The sequence below is a fragment of the Lethenteron reissneri genome, chromosome 32 (assembly GCF_015708825.2).
Source record: "Lethenteron reissneri isolate LAM-NWPU_2019-01 chromosome 32, ASM1570882v1, whole genome shotgun sequence".
NCBI classification, from domain to species: Eukaryota; Metazoa; Chordata; class Hyperoartia; order Petromyzontiformes; family Petromyzontidae; genus Lethenteron; species Lethenteron reissneri.
Genome location: NC_083810.1, coordinates 10,073,579 through 10,096,042, shown reverse-complemented (window position 1 = coordinate 10,096,042; position 22,464 = coordinate 10,073,579). Strand labels below are relative to the sequence as shown.

At 48.6% G+C, this 22,464-nt stretch overlaps 1 protein-coding gene across 1 annotated transcript in view; it reads right to left on the bottom strand.

Moving 5' to 3' along the window:
• LOC133350007 (rho guanine nucleotide exchange factor 17-like) overlaps positions 1 to 22,464 on the bottom strand; it is a 119,633-nt gene that overhangs the window by 34,567 nt on the left and 62,602 nt on the right. Inside the window, 1 exon segment of the mRNA XM_061563949.1 lies at positions 4,234 to 4,311. Coding sequence (XP_061419933.1) covers positions 4,234 to 4,311 — 78 coding nt within the window.

Sequence of the window (22,464 nt, the reverse complement as noted above, 5' to 3'; positions counted from 1 at the left end):
AGTAGCCATGCTCAATCCACTGCTGGATGAAGGCCTCCGCCAAGCTCCCGCCGTCTCTCATGGTAGCATTGCTCCATCTCCGCAATGGGCGTTCTGTCCGGAACATTCCCTCCCTTCGCTACCATGCAGTCGTTTTTCTCATGATCCCCCTCGAACAACGTATCCTGCCCGACCGAGCCCACTTGACTGCTAATAAAAGTGGCTCCATTATTCTCTATGGCTGTGAGCGGGCACACATGAAGAAGTGGGTGGCCAGCATCGCAGATAAATAATTGTCTATCGTAAAATAAAACAATGCAGCAGCCGGATGGATACAATTCTTGAATCACAATTTATAATAGAATAAAATAATTCATAATGGAATAGATGGAAGAATCGATAAATGATTGGTCACCTTTTGAATATGTGGGTTTAAACAAAAAAAGGAAGATGCATATGGATACGAATGATAAACAGATAATTTTAATATAATGTCTCAATGTTCTGTACATCTTCTTAAGGTGTGGTTGCATTTAGACACTACCAAAAAAAATAGTAACCCTAAGTAAATAGCCATTTATTTTTATTACGTAAAAAAAAACAATAATCCATCCGCTAATTCAGAAACGTGACAATTCATCAAATTATAACAAAAGCCATCCGATGAACTGCGAATTGGAGAATATCAGGAAGCAATGCGGGGGGGGGGGGGGGGCGCTGGGGTAGGGATGAACGAGGATAAACCGTGTACAAATGTGGCCCTTGCGTGAACTCAAAACAAACTCTAACTCAGACTTTGTAAATCACGATGTGGGCTCGTTTACGTCTGAGAGGAGCAGGCAGGCGGAGTTGAGTGGGGAAAAGGGGCCTTCGTTTCAAAACCCCACCGGCATGGCACCCCCACTCCCCTCTTTGGGTCACGCAAGCCTCGGTCACAAGAGTGCATTGTAGGTATTTTAAGCACGAATTCAAACGAGCGGCTCAAGTACAATAACAACTTCTAAGAAATGTGCGGCATCTGTCATCAGCACGCCACCGTCACCTGCAATCACTTTTTAAACCATTAGCTCATTGACAGAGCGAGTAAAAAAAAATCTAATTGGACATTTTACAACAAAAAAATGAGCGGTCAAAAAAAGCGTCAAAAAATAACAACTCTACCCCTTGGATATTCTCTCTGGGCAGCGGAGCGTGTTTTCCCTACCAGTCATGCATTACCCGACACGCGCTAATGAATCGGAGAGGCTTCAATCAGCGCCGGGGCATTTACTCCCCAGTCTCGGGGCGCGCGCGCTAAATGCTGAGCGCTCTCCCGTAATGCGCGGCGAGAGCGCCGGCCGTTTTTGGTAAATTCAGGACGGCACGGTAATTGGCTACGTTTCCACTAAATCGGTCGGCGAACTTTTACGCGATGACGGCTGGAGCAAAGAAAGAAAGAAAGAGAGAGAAAGAGACGATCCGAATGCAAAAGAGAGGAGAGGGAAAAAAACCTAAAACAGGTTTTGGGAAGAATAAGTATAACCCATAAAAACAAAGTTTTTCACTATAAATCCTTTATATGTGTGGCGGCTAGAGTCCTCTCGCACCTCTGGCTTGAGATGGCTGCCACCTATGGGTCAGATGATTGCATTGCACCATTAAGCAATTGGTAATTAAATATAATATTTTTATCCTAAAAAGTGTAACATTTTTGAAAAAAATTTTCACGAACATTAATTGTCACGCACAACGAGTCTGTGTGGAAAATGTCAGCTCGATTGGATCACGGGAAGTGGGTTAAAAAACGACCGAAAGATTTGCACGGTCCTAAGCAAGCAAGCGAACTTAATATAAAGGATTTAAAAAAAGGGTTTCTCTCTTTGCAAGCGACACCGACACAGCTTTTCACATCTGCCAAGAGATCCGGGATCGCCGTGTGCCTGCCAATGTGTTTTTTTTTGTTTTTCCCACCCGGAAAGAAAAAAAATCAGCAATCGCCTTCACCGATGGACAGAACACACGCACAGAATATCCCCTTGAACTAAAATAAAAGATCCGATTCACTTTGATATGCACATTAATTATTTACGTAACAATTTTTACCGCCCACAGCAATGTTTCCCCTGTGGTGTTCTTTGTTGTTCTCCCTCTCCCCCCCCCCCCCCCCCTTTTAAAAGGCGGAATGGCTTTTTGGTAATACGTATTTTTACATAACGGAATTAATTCATTTTGGAAACAAATATAAAATATGTATATATACTGGAGGGGGGGATGGGGGGATAATGCCACACAACACATGCTGATTCATATCCCTTTGTCTAATGGGAACAGCTTCATTGATATTCACAGATAACCACCAAACGGGGACCGCTCGGATGGGGTTCGTCGGATGGAAGGAAAAAAAAAATAATTGTACAGACAGCATCGCGGAAATGTGAATTTCGATTTGTATTTTGTTAATTCCATTTTGTTTCTCTGTTCTGGGGTTTTTTTTGCGAAAGGATGATGACTGTGTGGCTAGGCACGTACGAGACTGTGTACGCTTAGCAGCAGCGGTGGGGCAATGCATCGGGTCGTCATTGAATATCGATTCCTAAGCTCGCAATACGGCCATTAAATTAAATATATATAATAGATATTTTTGTATTCGTATATATTGTAGGTAATTGCTTCAAGTAAATCTTGCTGCCACAAGAGGCTGCTGTATTTACCATATTGATGGGGCTGGGGTTAAGACGGCACGTCCTGCATGGAGATGGAGTTATCAAATCAGTTTAACAGCAGTTGCTACATGGATTGCTGCAAGGCTAAACTGTAAGTGATGTCGGTCAAAAGGATTGTTAAAACCATACTTCACCACTTTGGTCGGCGTGGGCTGGTGAAGGACGGATCCAAAACTGGCTCAAATATTTCGATTTAAAGCTTTCGTGACTGCAGGGATTCATCTTCTTGGTTCTTTCGGTAAAGTCACGTAGAAGGGAAGTAATAAAATAATGAAAATAAAACATAATAAAATAATTCTCACGACGTTTCGGCCACAACGCAAGCAGCCGTCTTCAGGTGGAGAATCTGTCTACTTGACAGACCTGTTCTCCACCTGAAGACGGCTGCTTGCGTTGTGGCCGAAACGTCGTGATAATTATTTTATTATGTTTTATTTTTATTGTTTTATTACTTCCCTTCTACGTGACTTTACCGAAAGAACCAAGAAGATGGCTCAAATATTCCTCGTCACTTATCCTGACCGTGACCAGGAATCCAACTCTGGTTTGCCTTGTGTGACCACTAATCCGTCCCTCTTCTCGACAGCCCTTTCATCTCTGCATCTCTCGCTCATCTCGCTTTCATCTCACTAATCTTCATCTCTTTGTGGCGTGGGGGGGTGGGGGGGGGGCACAGTGCTGGGGCACGCCGCGCTCTGAATTCGGCGACCTGAATTTCTAATTCTTGGCCATGGCTCGCACGAGTGGTAAAGGGATATCAAAAGCAGTCCTGCACCACCTAGCCCCCCCCTCCCCCCCACCGCCGACCCCTCTCGTTGTCCAACATGGTAAAGTATGGGCAAGAAAACCCCGCCGTGATCGACATGGTCTGGGGAAGGTGCTCATCCATGTCGACTCAGCCTCAAATGAGCACCTGGTGTGGTAAGCATTGCCACTGGGGAGACAAAGGCGGCCGGGCGTGGTGCTGGCCACCCACACTTTCGTGCGCCGTGCCGGCCTTCATCGGTGTTCGCGAACAGCACTTGCCCCAACAGTCTGTTAAGGCGATATGGTGGATCTTTGTAGTTGTCCTTGTCATCCAGGCAATGGACTGAAAAAGGCTGGAATATTATTATTATTATATAATGTCTTTGGCAAGCCATATCTGTCAACGGCAACTCCAAGAGCTTCAGGTTGTAATTTTCCCACGGTTACATAGTGCAGGCCCGCCTCAAGGCTCAATAAACGGCAAGCAGTCAACAACAAACAGCAGTATTCTTGGTTCTTTCGGTAAAGTCACGTAGAAGGGAAATAATATAAATATTATTTTATTATTTCCCTTCTACGTGACTTTACCGAAAGAACCAAGAATATGAATCCCTGCAGTCACGAAAGCTTTAAATCAAGAACAAACAGCAGTGTTGAAGGTGGAATACATGAAACAGGGGGGGGGGGGGGGGGGTAACATTTGTGGCCAGTAGTAGGCCACCACGTTTTAGAAGCCAGGGCTTGACGCAAGCTCGCTGGGGAGGAGGGGGCTGTGCTTTCCGTGTCGGCGTGGACACGGCCTCACCTGGACCAGCGTGCGCAGGGACTCGACGTAAGAGCGCTCCGTGTCCAGGAGGTTCATCATCACGTGCTTGCGCATATCCTGATGGGAGGGAAGCACACGCGGCCAACGCAACGGACAAGCTGTTAAGGGATGGACAAACGCGCGATCGCAACCGAGGAACCAGTGATGATGATGATAATAATAATAATAAACACGTGTTTTTGTCCGGTGCCGGATTTAGTGACTACGTCGCAAGGCCGTAGAGGCCCGCAGCGATACTCCAGTGTGGAAGTGACGGTGACTTTCGGTCCGAATCCCAAAGGCGGTCCCAAACAACAATATATTTCAATTGTTTTTGATAGTTTCGTGACATGGGACGGATTCAAAGTCATCTGGCAGAGTGTTGCAAACCGTTGTCTCCCTACTCGTCTGCACAGGGTTTTCTCCGGGCACTCTAATACGTGAAAACAAAACACAAAAAAATATTTTTTGGGAAAACATCCTCAGCTGAGATCTTTGGAAAATGTCTAAAAAGCAAAAAGCCTTTAATCATAATCAGCCGTCATCAGTCGACTGCTGGGTGAAGGCCTTTGCAAGACGTCACAATCTTTCACGATCCTGAAGTGGAAAATTCCACCAAGCATCTGCACACGAGGAGCTGGCTATTGGAAACTAACGACCGTTACAAATTTCAGCAGTGATAAGAGGCGAAACAAACATGGATGCACATTCGGGAGCCATCGCACGGAAATCCACACTCTACCCGCACGACTCCGCGACAAATCTACAAAACGAATGATGGCTCGGTGGCCCAGAAGCCCTGTCATAGATATGTCCGGTGCTAAATTCCATCATCACCATGAGACGTGCCCCGTAGCTTAAGGCGGCGTTCGCTCAAGTGTAGGCAGTGCCTCGCAATGAAACCCACCATGGCAGCCGCCGATCACAAAAATGACACAATGTCCCCAAAAACAAATGTTGCAGGGTTTAACTTCGGTTTGATGAAAGTGCCTCTGACAGCAATGACAGTTGGGACCAAAAAACAAGCGATTTGCTGTTCTGAAGATAGCGTTTGTCTTGTGGATCAGGTGATTAGACAAATCAAACTGTCAACCAGGATGCATTCTACCAGAGGGAAAAAGCGAATCATCGTCGTCATCGGCCATGGTCAATCCACTGCTGGATGAAGGGCACCACAAGCCGTGGCAACCTTTCACGATCCTGCGACTTAATAATCTAGCCCAGCACTCGCTCCATCTCCGCGGTGGACGTGGGGGCTCTTGGGCGCGTTCCAAATCCTTGTCCGCAACTCGTCAATAATGCTACCCGTGAAGAGGGAACAATATACAACAGGCATCGTCTCGGGCAACAGCTCTACTTCACAGCGGAGAGACCAATAGAGAAGGACTACGGCCTGAAACGTCACCTTCGAGGGCAGTGTTGTTTAACGAACGTTTTGAGTTTCTGTTATTTGTGTCCGAGCACCACTAGCAAACGCGGCATCCCAAATGCATCGTTTTAACAAAGCGGCCGTGGAAAAATGGCCAAACAGCGCCGCGCACAGCAGGACCCTCCCGAAGATGAGCCCCGAGACTCGGCGAGGCGCCTCTCTGGTTTCAAGAACGTGACATTCCGGGGACGGTGCCCGGTGGGGTCAGGCAGTGGAAAAAAAACATGGGCCGAGAAAATCCTACGCCTCAGTTGGTGGTGGTGGTGAGACATAGCGAATTTTCATGAAGTAATGCAAAAAAAAACGACAAGCAAAACAACATGGGTATGGAAGCAAACCGTACAAGTATGTGTCCGAATAACACTGCACCCAAGTAATTACAGGATAAAACAACAAAGAGAGCCAAGAACATGTCCCCGATTTCTGTTTCCGCCAATATTATATAATCGCTGAAGGAAGTGGGGGGGGGGGGATACTTAAGGGAAAAAAGCCATCTTGATAGTGGATAATAATTTAATAAACTTATTTTTGCTAATGCCATAAATATCAGCGATGTCGCAAAGACTGCACGCAGACGATATTTATTTTGTACCGTCTGCTCACAAAAGCAGCGGATTTATGACTTTTGCCAGCTCATTACAAACCATTTTTGTACATTTTTGAAACGGAATGAAATGATTTACCAAAATAAAAAAGGTCTTTTAAATATGTTCTTTTTTTCTAAAAACGTACTGTTTGACATACATCTTTGTGTCGCACGATGTCTGTCGGCACATGCTGATGAAAAGCTTATTTTATTGAACAACATTTCTCAAACTGAAGAGGTATGTTCACATATGTTGAATTTTTTTTGCACCGTACATTGCCAACCGCGCTAATGGGAGGTGCGGATTGTAATGCAATCAGTAGCTGCAAGCGTGGAAGGGAGGATTGGTTAAGGAAAACAATTACCGATTACGAACAACTGAAAGATTTGGTAATCCTTTGTGCAACCCATTACGTGTAATGTAAATCATTTCTAGGGTTATATTTTTTTGTTATCACTTTTTTTTATTCAAAAAGAGAACCAAAATGTACCGTATTCTTTGGATTATAAGCCGCTCCAGAAAATAAGCCACATTCTGCACTAATCTGGTCTCATACACACGCAAAAAGACAAAGGTCTCCCTTATAATACTCTTGGGGCCAGTGCTGTTAACGAGCACCTATGAAGGCCAGCACGTCACATGAGGGTGTGTGTGGCCAGCACCGCCTTTGTCTCCCTAGTGGCGACGTGTACACACCACGCCACGTGCTCATTTGAGGCTGAGTCGACCTAGGGGAGACCTAGGACCAGTTTAGGTATTTGACACTGGTGTTGTTGGCCGTGAGTGGGAATCGAATTGGGGGTGCTGGGTTTGTAGCGCAGTGAGCCAACCACTAAACTTCCACTCCCCAAACAAAAGTGCACACACCTACCAGATAATAAAATGCACCGCCAACTTTTGCTTTCAAATACGGAGGGCGGGGGGGGGGAAGTGAGTCTTAACATCCGAAGGATATGGCAGAGGTGTCAGCGAAACAAACCAACATTTCTCGATATTATGTTCACTTCATCTCGCCCGCAGACAGATACATTTGCTTCCGCACGTGAAAATTATTATTTAAGTGTTTTAAATACGCAGCATTCCTTAAACAAAAATAATAATATACACACTGCACGCAATAATCGCTAGAGTAAAACCGGCACGAAAAATGTATCTTCTAACGATTTACGTACCCAACAGCGAGAAAGAATATAGCTGGAAGGCTCGTTGCGATGGGGGGGGGGGGGGGGGTTTAAAAAAAAAGGTCGCTAAAATAAAATTCCCTTGGACGTCTTCACGCGGATGATACGGTCGCCTTTCAGCGTTCCGCTTTGATGACAGAGCGGTAATTACTGTGGAAGGGCCAGAGGGCCCATCGTGGCGAAGTACCAGCGTTGAATCCGCCTGACAACGGCAGTGGCAGCCGGAACGATTGATTGTGGGAAAAGAGGTCAGTAATTTCCACGGTAGGTCTCTAATGTGTAAGCACCGACATTGTGCATGCGTCGCAATCATCGGTGCCATCACTGTCAGCCCCATTGTCAGCAATGATGACCCACCACCGCTTGCATCATCATTTATTTCTAAATGCTACCATTGTGAATGCATCACCACCAGCAGCAGCACCCACTGTTATCATCATCATCATCATCAAAACATCCATTTTTAGTATGACTACCAATTCCGTAAAAATAACAATGACTAAGATGCCCCCAATCGCCTAAATAGACTATAGTATTGCAGAAAGTGCTGTTAGCGAGCACCTATAAGGGGGTGGGTGGCCAGCACCGCGCCCGGCTACCTTTGTCTCCCCAGTGCTGATCTATACACACTGTCCCGGGTACCAGAGGAAGCCCAGTCCCAGTTAAAATATTCAGCACTGTTATTCGTCGTGAGTGGGAATCAAAACCCAGGTCGCCGGGACTCCGAGCAGTTGCGCTAACTGCTGCACCAACGCTCCCCATAACACCGCCAGTACTACCACTACTACTACTATCATCATTTTATCGTTGTCAGCACCATTGTTAGCATACTCCACTGTCATCATCAGCATCATCAGCACCACTACTACTACCTCCACTATCATAATCATCAGCACCACTACTACTACCTCCACTATCATAATCATCAGCACCACTACTACTACCTCCACTATCATAATCATCAGCACCACCACGACTACCTCCACTGTCATCCATCATCATCAGCACCACCACTACCTCCACTATCATAATCATCAGCACCACCACGACTACCTCCACTATCATCCATCATCATCAGCACCACCACTACCTCCACTACCTCCACTATCATCCATCATCATCAGCACCACCACGACTACCTCCACTATCATCCATCATCATCAGCACCACCACTACCTCCACTATCATAATCATCATCACCACCACCACACTACCACCACTATCATCATCAGCACCACCACCACCACTATCTCCACTATCATAATCAGCACCACTACTACTACCTCCACTATCATAATCATCAGCACCACTACTACTACCTCCACTATCATAATCATCATCAGCACCAACACTACCTCCACTACGTCCACTGTCATCATCAGCACCATCCATATTCAGCTGACACATTCACTTATTCAGGAAAGTGTTACAATTGATGTGAATATATGTATACACACCATGCGCGTGTAACGACGCATCGATTCCTTGGTTAAAATCGCTTCTTTAGCCTGCGGTAGATGCATCGAATTTAGAGTGCCGAAAATCGATCGATAATTTTCCAGCAAAATTCTAGCAAATTACAGTACACGCAAAGGATACGACCACAGCAGGTAAAAATAATACTCGGGCCGGGCGGCAGAGGATATGGGGTAAGGGTGAGAGTGAAGAAAACGCGGGACGGGAGAGCCAGGCCGCACGGTGTACAACCCCAGGCCCAACAAGACAGCAAATGAGTCCCCAGAGGAGGCCACAGGGCCGCCAGAGCCGCTGAGGCCCTGAAACCACCGAGTTCAAGCAGAATTCACAATCGCTATCGCAGCCAAAGCAGGGAACGCGCCCACCCCAACAGGGCGTCTGCTGCGGAGATGGAAGCAATGAGATCGGCCCGCACCCAAAAGCCACGTGGATCGCTGCAACGAGAGACCGCGAGCGGACGGGAGATGGCTTGGGGAGGCCGTCATCCAGCAGTGGATAGGTCACGGCTGATGACATTGATGATGATGAACGTTACATTGGTACTCGTGGAGAAAACGAAGCTGTACGAGATCGACGCCAACGAGAACCATTGCGCGTTTTAAGTTTATTTTGTTTAATCAGGTGAGAGCTCGGAGAGTCCAGGATGAGTCTCATTTGCAAACGTGATTTGATTCATTAACATGACGAACGCTGCACAAATAAACTGAGGCATAGCAACGAAGGCAAACAGAAATGCATAACGACACAGCAAAAACAAACCTCGAATGAAGCCTTGACCCTGAATTGAGACGATTCGTTCAATCAACCAGGGCCTTGCAGCAAAGTAAGAGGGACATTTGGAATTGCTTACTTTGCCATCATGGCCATGGGCAGCATCGACAAAAGTTCAACAACAGCCACAGCAGAGAGGCAAAGGGTACAGGAAAATAAAGCAGGTCACAAACTTAATTGGCAATCCACACAACACGGGCACCATGAATTAACATTCTTATCATTTGTCACCGTTAATACTGTTAGGAACCTCCTGGTTACACCAGCCCACAGGGGATTATTGTGTCCGTCCGTCGTGCATCCAAAAATGGGAGGGGTGGGGAGCGGCTGGGTGGGGAGGGTGGGGCTGGGTGGGGGGTGGGAGGGGTGGAGCTGGGTGGGGAGAGGCTGGGTGGGGAGGGGCTGGGTGGGAGGGGTGGGGCTGGTCACCCCGTGGTGCCCTTATAAAACTCAACGTTTAACCTACTCACGCCGGCTTGTGCCCGCCCTCACAGTCGGCTATATTTGCGGAATACACCACGCCGCCGTTGATCCTGGCCATTTACCGAGCAACCCAACGTTCCTACCAGCTACCTCCGCAGGAATGTGTTATGAGAGGTAGAGCATTCCTCCTGCTACCTCCCCCCCCCCTCACTTCACCCCACCCGATATATTGGGATGATTCAGGATCGCGATTCTATCCCAGAATCAACTGTTGCTATTTTATGCTGCTGCGAGAGGTAGCACCTGCGGTGACTACAGCGGTGATATCAACCCACCACCTGCAACACAAACCAATTTAAAAACAAACTAAATATTCTCATGCCACGCAATTGGATGCACGCATCGATAAACTAAGGATCAACACGAATCAACGATATCTATGCATTGCACGAATATTATCAATGCAATTTCTGCTTAATCTCCAGGAGCCGTAATGATTCATTAACGCAGAAGTTTCAACGATGTATCGCAACTTCACTCAATGGTCCCATCGACCCGTGTCTCTTTTTCACCTCTTCACATTTGTATTGTTTCCCATTGTTCCGGTGTGTCTCTTGCACGGAAATGAGTTCACTCGATGAGCTCGCGAGTAACTTCGGAGTATAATCTGTCCACGTTCAAAAAAGGCACCGGTTCTTACACACGCGCGACTCGATGGCACGTATCGAGAGCCTTGATGATGTATACGCATCGTTACACCCAGCGAACTGTAATCTCGAGAGCTTCCGCACGGCGCAGATGTGTGCGCGTGTCCGTTCCGTGGATGAATGTCCGCTTGCGTGAATGACCTGCATGTGAATTTGTACAGAAGGCTGCTGCCACCTGCTGCTGCTGGCGAATGCTCGCATGCATCTTCATGAGCTGCAGTCTGCTCACGTGCCAATTTTTGTTTTTAACCGTTTCTTTGAAAATAAATTGCGTGCATTGCTTTTTACGTTACTTGCAAGTCTCTGGATTTCGTCTCGCCCTTAATTTGGCTTTGCTGCCGTTGTTGTTGACACTTTGCGTCCAATGTGTTTTTTTTTCCCCACGTGCAGTCGGATCTTACATTGATCCTGCTTCACGAGAGGGGTCTTTATGTTTGTTGTGCTCGATAAAATTTTGTGAACCTCTTTTGCCCCCACGTTATTATTTTTTATCAAAAGGCATTCTTTGCTCGAGAGAGACTTCTGGTCTCAGCAGGCTGTCACGTGGTCTTAAATAAAAAAAAATTGATATTGGTAAGTGTTGCTGATTTCATACACAAATCCCCCAATCTACATTACTGACTTTATTCTTTAATTGTTCCACGGCTCCTGACATTTATATATTTTTCAGGTCACTTTCCTACGCACCTCCGATTAGCGGCGGTCGGCTACGTACTGTGCGAAAGGAGTTCAACATACGTACGTACGTGTGTCTTGCGTGTGTGTGCGTGTGCCGAATCCAAACTCGGAAGCTTCTCCGCGCAATTTATGTGCACGATGTGCGGTGTAATTACGGAGGGCACGTTAGTCACTGTGCAGAGAGTCTCAAAGAACGGGCATGCCGCTGAAAGTTAATCTGTGCTGCGTCAACTCCTCATTACTCATAGAGCGGGGCGGGCGGGCGGGCGGGGGGGGAAATATTCCGCACCCACTTTTTTCAAACACTGTACATATCAAATAAAAACAACAGGCCACCCCTTTAAACTGCCAGCTCACTCTCAGCCAACATTTACATGCACACCTCTCACCAAGACACCCTCGTCTGCTCAATCAGCGATGCTGTCACCGGTTACCGCCAACCCCGACCCAGCCGAAATGCTAAAAAAAATTATAAAAAAAATGCATAAAAAAAATTTGCGTGGCAGCAACGACAACAAAACAACAGCCCTCGGGTGAATGAAATGAAACTTGAGTAAGTTACGAGACGGCACGGTTTTGGCGAAGAGCTGTTTTCACCATCAGGGCCACCGAGGAGCCTCAGACCCCCTCTGGGGGTTGCGGTGCGTTTCTGGAGTCGTGGAGATCGAGAATTTTGGAGCGCGCCTCTCTGCCCGCCGTGAAAATTCGGTCACAGTTCCTATGATCGCTGTTTCATTGCTTTTATGGCTTTATTTTGGTGATTTTCGAAAGTTTTTTGGTTTTGCCATTGTTTGTTTGTTGTAGTACGGAGTTAGACTGATGGCTTTAATCTAAGTTGTCTTGTGGTTGTTGTTGTTGTTTGACTTGCATCCCACTGGGATTTTTGCACACAACGTTGGTGTTCGGTGTTTTTTATGCAATATTTTGCTGTCTTGTCTTGGATTTACTGTTTGCACATAGTCACAGTCACATTAAGATGTTTTCTTGTTCATGTTTTTGTTTTTTGTTTGTTGCGGTTGTACCCGATTCAAGAGCCGAATGGCTCACAGGGCTATACCTAATAAATGAACTTGGACTTGAAATGAACTTTGGATGCCGACACTCCCACCAAGCTGCGTCGCGCCAGGCACGACACCCCGGTTCCCGGCCGCTGGCCTGCGGGGACTCGGCGTGCGATCCCCCGCAAGGTCGGGCAATGTCGACGGAGCGGCGTGGGGTCGCGCGCGCAACGTTAGCCGGCTGCGATAAGCCACGTTCAGCGGGTGGACGTGACTAGCGTAGGATTTTCTTTGTACGTTCTCATCGCAGAGCGCATGCCCAGCAATAGGCAGATTTTGTTTTTGTTTTATACCTCAGCATACTCTTACCATCATCGGCCATGATCCATCCACATGCACACACTGCACATACGAGGCCAAATACTCGAATTTAATCATTCGGACTGTTGGGGCAAGTGCTGTTAGCGAGTGCCTATTAAGGCCAACACAGCGGAAGCTGGGGTGGTGGGACCAGCGCCACAACTCCATCGTATCGAATCTTTCCATATTGCACCAGAAAATCATTTAAGGTCGAGTTGACCTAGAGGGGACCCAGTATAGATTCTGATATGTACTGTATGTACAACTTTATCCGTGGCTGAGAAATGAGTCCAGACCGCCTGTATTGTAGTGCATTGCATTAATCACGACGTAGATCCCCCATACAGCTTTAAGAGGCTGTTGGGGTAATTGCTGTTAACGAGTAGAAGCAACGCCTATGAAGGCCGGCAGAGTAAATGAGCGGTGGGTGGCCAGCACCACGCCCGACCGCATTTGTCTCCCCAGTGGTGATGTTCACACACCACGTCAGGTACTCATTTGAGGCCGAGTCGACCTAGGTGAGGACCAGGACTGGTTCAGATGATCGTCACTGATATTTTTGACTATGACCAGGAATCAAACTCGGGTGGCCTGGGATCGTAGCACAGGGCACTGACCACTATGCTACTGCTCGTCGCACACCCACACACAAACGTGCAAAAAAAACAAGCGAACGAACGCAAACAGCTAAGCAGGGCGCATTGAAACGCAACGCATGGCTGATGGCGATGAATGCCGATGACGGCGAACCCTCGATACGCACGCGTAACCACCGTTCGTAACCCCAGTGCGTAACCCCAGTGTGTAACCCCCATACGTAACCCCCGTACGTAATCCAAGTGAGGAGCCCCAGTGAGTATTCCCCGTACGTAACCCCAGTGCGTAACCACCGTACGTAACCCCAGTGCGTAAGCCCAGTGCGGGCGGCGCTAATGGCCGCACGCGCCAGTCGGCGAGCAAACGTGGGTGCTGTGTCCCCGAGGACAGCACTGATTAAGAGCCCCCTCCGCCCGCCCGACATAATTAGAGATAACGAGCAGTGCTGCGAAGATCGAGCGGGGTGACCGTGCGCTCTCATGCGTGTGCATACGCGTTGCATGCACGCGCGTGCGTGCGCACACGCGTTGCATGCACGCGCGTGCGTGTGCGCACATGCTTTGCGTGTGTGTGTGCGCACGACCCCACTCTTAGTGCCGCTCATGACCAATAGCAGTGGCGAATATTTGAACCGGTTCTAGGCCTTGCCTAGGTTGACTCAGCCTTAGATGAGTACCTGGTGCGGTGTGTAAACATCAGCACCGGGGAGAGAAGGCGACCGGGCGCGGTGCTGCCCCACCGCTCCCTCGTGTGCCACAGTGCCGGCCTTAATAGGTACTCGCTTGCAGCACTTGCCCCAACAGTCTGTTGCAGGCTATACGGGGGATCTTTATCATTTATGTGTGTGCCTACATGAATGCACATGGGCCCAGGTGCTCGCTTACAGCACTTGCCCCAAGAGCCTATCTAGCCTATGGGGGGGGGGGGGGTCATTGTCTTTGTTCACATGCACATGCATCGCTCCCCGTGCGTATAATTTATTACATGCCTGAAACAAAATATAATCAATTCCTTTATTGAGAGCAAAGTAATAGCCCATTGAAATGCAATACGTTGCAAGGTAGCCCAACCCTGTGCTTGCACGCGGCTGTATGTGTAATGTTTACAAATGAGTACCTGGCGTTGTGTGCAATGACATCAGTGCTGGGGAGATATTGGTGGCCAGGTGTAGTGCCAACCACACTGTCTCTTCGCACATGTGCCGTACTTAATAATAGGTGCTGGCTAACAGCACTTGCTCAAAGAGTAAGGCTCTCAGGCGACCTTGCATAGCGTGAGGCCAGAGTGGTGTTGTGGTGTTATACTGCGCTGTAATATCCCAGAGACTCGAGTTAATTTCCTGCCCACTGACTCCACCAGTGACAGTTTCCTTCGGAATCTAACCTTTGTTCACCGCGATGCCATGTGGATCAGGAACACTGACAATTGACAAAGAAAGTGGAACAAAAGCTGAAACGTGCATGAAGAATCTGCGAGTTACACTGAGAGGGAGGGACACGTGGATTGGAGAACACACCCAAGTAAGCAACATCAATTTCACTGAAAAGAAAGAGCAAGAGGGCTTTGGTCAGGACACGTCAGGGCTAGAAGGTGGGTCGAGACTCAGGATGGAGTGGCAGCCAAAGGCGGGAAAAACACGCAAAAGAGCGCGGTCACCGTTGAGATGGAGCGATGAAATCAGCTGGTGTGGAGGTGCTTGATGAGCCGTTTGCATCGCAGGACCGTGAAAAATAAGCGACGGCTTGGGGGAGGCCTTCATCCAGCAGCAGATTGACCATGGCCGATGATGACCACACAACGGCGATGACGACGAATAACATCAAAATGAAAACAAGCAATAGGCAGCAGGCGACAAGCCAAGCGCCCATCATCAAAGCCCCGGCTCACAGCGCCAGCGAGGGCTTCTTCTCAATCCCAGGAAATCCCTTTCAGCTTTTGTTAGTAAGCGCTGCACCTTCTGCTTTTGTTCACTGCTGGGTTTGGTTAAATTCATTTCTTTATTTAGACAATTCCACTCTCACATCGGGCACATTCCGGGCCGATTTGGTTTCGTCAGATGTCGGCAGCTTAAGCAGAACCGAGCCTGGCTAGTGCTTGGATGGGCGACCAGGGTGCATATCAGGTGTTATAGGCTGCAGGCACTCTGCAAAGTCCATTGTTGGTACTGTACTCCTATCCGCCCACATGCTCCCGGCCCTCACCAAGGTTTCCACGCTGACCAGCTTGTGGTGAAGTATGGTACCTTAATCTCCATGACCCGTACGACATGGGAAGGCCGTTATCCAGCAGTGGATGTATGTGCACATATTCACATCGCGTTACATTTCCCGCACCTCCTATGGGCATGGTTGGCTACGTACGGTGCGAAAGAAGTTTAGCATACGTACATGCATATTAGGCAGGGGACGGGGGTAACATCGTGATGAATTGTCGCGATTCGTGGTTGCATTTAGATGGAAGAATCAACCAGTTTTTAACAATGTGGTTAACACAGCAGCCTCTAGTGGCTAGAGAGTTCACGGTAATACATTACGTACCGCATACACAAATAAAAACACTGACGAATGCTTCGTGGGCTTAAGGCTCAATATCAACCGACGAGTCGATGCATAATGCACTCCCCTATTACGTATGCGGGTACAGTATGGTAGAGTTACACTCGTGATATCTGAATTGGTCACGTGTCCCCACGCGGGACACAAGTGACCTCTAATCGCGAGGAGGCGAGAGCGCATTGAGAGCAGCGGTCTCTCCGTCACACGCCGGTTAAGCCCGATGGATGCAGGTCGGTTGAGGCGGCAAAGAGCCGGCGGTCAATCGACAAGGCTGGTGGCAGACGGAGGGAGAGGAAAGGGACGTTTTAAGCGGGGTGGACGTTTGCGTGCGTACGGATCGTGTGAGAAGGCAGGTGATGAGCCGCGGTGTAGCGCTCAGCGCGCTGCGCAAGGAGTTCAATTTCCCGCTCACGGTCAACACCGGTGACGATTAGCTGAACCGGTCCTGGGCCTCCCCTACGCCGACTCAGCCTCAAATGAGGGTGACTGCAGACGACTTGTACTCTACATGTTTTCATTATTATTACCATGCTGGGTACCCAGGAAAGCCTCACTGAGATTCAGAGATTTTTCAGGAGGGTCCCGCTACAATGGGTTGTTTGGCCAATTCCGTTCATGAGTGTTTGGCTTGGCGTGGGAGGAAACAAGAGTAGCTGGAGAAAACCAGCAATACAAATAAGGGTCCCAACACTCAAAACTCCACGCAGATAGATTCAATAATCCATAGCTGTATTGTCATCTCCTGGCCACCGCACGGCGCAAACCATAAACACCCAGACAGTCTTCTGTCCACATCCTAACCAGACTCAACCTCGCTTTGATGGAAGGCATTATCCATGTGTTCCAAGCAGCAGCCTCGAGAAAATAAGCCATCAGACTCAGTAGAGACTTTCCTGGATAAAAAAAGAAAACCAAGGGATTACTGTTGTTCAAATGCATTGTCGTAACGCGAGCAAGTCCGCGATTGGCTCAACGCGCGGCCTCGTTCAGGTCAGGGCTCAATGTCAATGTCATTTCATCGTTCCCAAAACGAGCGACCTTTGACCCCTTACCCACATCACCCTCGCTTCGTCCTGTGAAGACAAAACGTTCTAAAAAAAAGAAAAATGTTGCGACAGAAATAGTTAACGACTTGTTATTTTTAGGCGCCTGGGAAATGTTTCTTTTGAGAACCCAAGGTAACCAGACCACGATGGTATCACTCGAATGCCACAGCCATCTCGCACCGCCGCGGTTATGAACACACGGCGACCCGAGTCTGATTCCCGGCCACAGCTAACATCAGCAGCGAGCAATATCAGAGCAGGTAGAGCCTCTACCCTCCGATTCTCCAATCTGCACTGACCAGTGGGTGAAGTATGGTCAAGACCACATAGTGTCGGGAGGCCTTTGTCCATTGGTGGGATTGAGAATTACTGCCACCTACATTTAGACTTGTTACAATTTTAAATGCAATTATTGTCGGCAAGCAAGCTCAACCATAGCCATTTTCCTAATCAATATCTCAGTAAAACATGTAATCAAATAAACAAATAACGCTAAGTATAAATAATGGTGTAATTACACAGATCCAGCACTGTCCTCCCTCCCCTCCACCAACACGCACCCAACGGCGTGGTGAAGTATGTTGAAATAACAATGCGTGGGTAGGCTCTCGGCCTGCAGCGGATTGACAGATGACTGTAAACAATAATTAATAGATCTGTAAAGCCCATTTAGCACCAACATTAATTTGAATATTACAAGATAGCCCATAAGGAAGACTTCAATTTGTGGCTCCCATCAGCTGGGTAAAGTCAACATTCTAACAAATCATCTGGCCACGGTGTTTCACTGCGAGCGGCGTAAATCCGTTGCAAATGGCAACGTTTGCTTTCAGGGGCCGTGATTGACGGCTCTGTGATGTGTTTTCGAGTTGCATCGCGCGCGTGGTTCGGCACGATATGGCAGACGTTTCGAGCTCCCGGCACGTGCTGCGAAACGTCAGACATCGTGCCGAACCGCACACAATGCCACCAAAAAAGAAAGAGGTGTGCGGCACAACCGCGAAAACCTAGGCTGTGGTGACTGTGGTGTTGCTTGTTACGTGTATAGAAAGCGACATCAACAAAACCTCCGTCATTCATAGAAACGACCGTGGGCTGCGTCCGCGACGATTTGGCCGGTCGTGGGATTCCGTGGAGGTGAGAATGGTCTCACGGCGGCTGCGGGTAAAGGTGTGTAATGATTCGCCCTATTTAATCGTCCCCCCCGCTCACCGCAATGGATTTGAGGGCTACGATTCGACTTCCAAGAATCAAGTCCCTCTTTTGTCTCGTTTTTACCGTTTCATTCGTATCTTGTGCGCGCACACGCGCGTGTGTGCGTGTGTGTATTTTGATCGGCAAGTTGCTTGTCGTGGGAGAAAGTGTGCGTACTCCCACCTCTTCCGTGACAACTGGCCAACAGGGGAAGAAGAGGAGACCTAAATCCCCTCGAGTGGAGGCCCTTCCACCAGCACTGCCATGAGCAAGACATTTCAGGGCTGCGCATTCACCTCTGTCTCGCACGTTCGGTTTCGTTTATGCAGTATTAATCATCCCATAGCCTGAATGCAACATCAGCTAATTACGCGCACACAATGTGCACGGATCGTGAACGATCGACCCTCACACGCACGCACCTTCAACTTCTTCTTTTCGTACCGTACATAGCCAACCGCGCAAATCTGAGGCGACACATTTCTCGCGAGCGTACGAATCGATTGAAAAAAAAATACGAAATTGTCGAGTCGACGCGCCGATAACACGCCGACGTTGGGGACTGCAGGGAGCAAGCGGCAGGGCGACAGCGCTCGTGGTGACAGCTTGGGAGACTCACGACGGACGGTACCTCATCGCTACACGAGCCGGGCCTCGACGGAGAGGCGTCCGGCCACAGGTCGTCATCGCTGCTGCCTCCACCCCCCAAGGGAAACGAGGTCGGTGACGTGAGGGACGAGGGCGCGGAGGAGGAGATTTCCGAGGGCCTCCCGCACTGCTCCCGCACCACGTCCAGCGAGACCGTGAACTCCGCCAGGGCTTTGACGGTGCGTAGCATGGCGTCGGCTGGTCTTCCCATGCACTCCTCCTCCGCTCCCCTCGCCCTGCCTCTCCTCCTCCTCCTCCTTGGCCAACGTCAGGGCTTCTTTTCTCTTCCCACGATCGTGACCGCAAACAGCCACTGCAGGGAAATCGTCCTGGCTATGGCTGCGTGCTACGAAACTCAATCGTGACAGGATCGCATGGCTGACCCAACAGAGCCGGGGGTCTATCCGACGCCGCTCTACTCTTGCACGCTCCTCGATCTGCCTCGCCGTGTTTCGTGTGTTTGTTTTTATCCTGACGTGCGGGCTTGCGCGGGCGCTACCTACGGAGACTCGCGCACACTATCAAGAGCGCCGAGGCAGCATCGCCCCCACCGGCCTATGTCAGATGACAGACATTTCCTACCCCCCCCCCCACTCCTCTCTCTCACTCCTCCCTGCCGTGACTCGGTGCGTCCATCGCGGCAGGTGATCACATCTTCAAAGCTCGGCTCCCTCGTACATCTCCTATTTAATTCCTCGATCGCTCCCTCCATAGGCGTTGGCGCGTCCTCATCTTCATCTGCATCCCTCGCTCGGCGCTTTCGCTCTCTGCCTCTATTGCACTCTCACCCTCTCTCTCTCTGCCTCTCTCTCTCTGTATGCTGCAGTTGCCGCTGCAGGCGCGGGTCCAGACATCGTTAATCAAACGCAGAGTGGCCGCTCGGATCCGCTGCCAGGCATATCCAAGCGATGACGGATAACGGCGGCTCAGTAATCTTGCGCAAGGCACGGAGACCGAATCGGTGTTACCAACTTGGTGAATTTGTTTCCCTGGCGACAAAATTTCATCAAGGAGACTAGCGACACATTTAGCCATTTTCACGGCACACAAAATTATGCAGATGTAGGAGAAATTCCAAGTACATGCTAAGGATCCTGGACCAGTTCGCTGCACTTGATAAATTGTAGAATGACATTTTATCTGCCTTTGGAAGGTCCATCGAGCAAGATCTCGTGGCTATGAGCTTTTTTTGTTTGGCTACTTTTTTTGCATGGAGGACTTGGCAACACCGGACCAAACGTCGCCACGTGGAATGGACTCCGCTCCGCTCTTTCTCTCAGCGAGGCACTTTTTAACAAGCCGCTGTGGAGGTCACCGACTTGAAGGAGACGAATGGGTTGGAATTTCCAAGTCGTGGTGGAACATGGGATTCTTGGGTGACAATTTGATAAAGAATACGACGTGAAAATGCTGACAAAACGTGCCCTGGGGCGGTGGTGGCTATGCACGCCTGTGACCCAGCGCTGTGGGCATGGGGTACACGTGATGTCATACCCTGGATGGCTAGGAGAAAGCAGCACGGCAAGTGTGTACTAATCGCCATCTGTTTAGTTCATCTCAACGGGGATATAGAGCGTTGCTCCGTTGTCCCCCCACTTGTATAATAATCACTTATCATCAATTGGCTGAACGCATTGTAAAAATAAAAGTGCAATGCAGGACGCTCCTGAAAAGGAGTCCGATGACTCGGTATGGCTTTCCTGGATAAATAAGTGAATTACCATCATTATGCAAGCCAAAATTAAAAGTCCTGCACACTGATTATAATGATTCTAATCAGTGTGCAGGACTTTTAATTGTGCAGTGTCATTAATTATAAATGATTATCAATAAAAAAATCTATCGCAGCCGTTTGTTTATAAACTGCTGGATGAAGGCCTCACCACCGACGGCTGTGTCACGAGGGTCATTTTTTTGACCACGCTTCACCGTGCTGATTCGGGTCAGTGAAGTGAGAAGGCCCAGGACTGGTTTAGATATCACTCACCACTGATGTTAGTCATGGCCCGGAGCCGAACTCCACTCATAGCACAGTACCCGAAGCACTGCGTCCACCAATCCCCTCGTACAAAACTGCCTCACAATCCGAGAAAAACTTGTAACGAGCCAATGTTACGGGCGATGGCCCTTTTTCAGCATAAGCACGTCCGTTACTTTCAGAGTTTAATGAGGCAGGTGAGGCCCATAAAGCTAAAACGGCTCTTTTTATTTTTTCAACGGTAGTCTGCCCATAAAGGCGATGGCACACGGTTACGCTTGATTACAGGACATGATGTACGTCAGGTAAAAACTATTGAGAAACAACACACGACAACAACTGCACTGTTACCTGTAACATCAAACGGTGATTGGATCAACACGACAACTACGGACAAAATCTCACAGCTGTTGGGCCCGAGGCTCACATGTGTGGCACCCACGCTGAGCACTCTGGGTAAAACAAACACCCGCTCATTGCCTCAGTGCCCAACCCATGAAGTAACTTGTGATTTGCCTCTTCTAAAAAGGTACCAGCCAGCCTGATTTCATTGTAAATTCTCTAAAATTAAATGTTTCTCTCGTTCACTTCCTTGAGGTGACTAATGTTTGTGCACGAAAATGTGACAGCAATTTTTTTAATCCAAAAAAATTTACATTTTAAATTTTAACCCCTTGCATGGCAGCACCTCCACAAACACAATGCAGGTGCTACATTTTGGAAAGTTGTATAATTTCAATCCAAGGCCTTGTTTATACCCTTAAGTTTCTAAAGGAACCGAGTCCAAATATGGTAAAATACTTGCAACGATTCGCACGTTTTGGGACGAAATGTTAAAATGTACAAACAACATTCGGCGTTTTACTCTTCCAGTTTATAGAAACAGAACAGCGATAATAATAAATGCGAGCGGTGAAACAGTGGCGCAGAAACCCGGCAACTATTGATTTCTGGCCACGACTAACGGTGCGACGTAAATTATATTTTGTTAATAGAACGTTCATTTCATGATAGATGGCGATATTAGAACATTGGAACAAAACACAACGCAGCAAGTACCACGGTGTACAAAGAATCACGACAAACAACTTCGTAGGCAGCATTTTTTTTTCGCCAGTTGGCCTGTCACAGCTCCTGGACGTGTTTTTCGCTGTTCAACGTGAATCTCGTTCCCGAACTGGCTCCCGGCACGTGTGGGGGTGAAACGTCGGACACCGTGCCGAAGGACATGCAGTACAACCCGCGGAACAAGCGTCAGCCTGAGAACGGTCACGATGCTCAGATGACGGTTCTTGATGAATACACGCTTTGAAACTGCTGCTGTGTTGTGTTCGGCGGGTGTGTGAGATTCACCCCCCTCCAAGCATTTCCACACAACCTCGTGCGCCGTGTGACAACCCAAGACGCCCAACTTGAACAATCGCCTTCTTTTTTTCTTCCTTCGCCGAGATTTTCGCTGGGTCATTCAAATGACAGCTGCGTTTGTGAGAAGTATTACTTGGTGCTACTTTTGAACCAGGCCTCGGCGCAGACCACTCATATTTTTGACTCCTGTTGGGTCAAGTGTCGTGAACGAACGCCTCTTTTGAATACGACGGCCCAC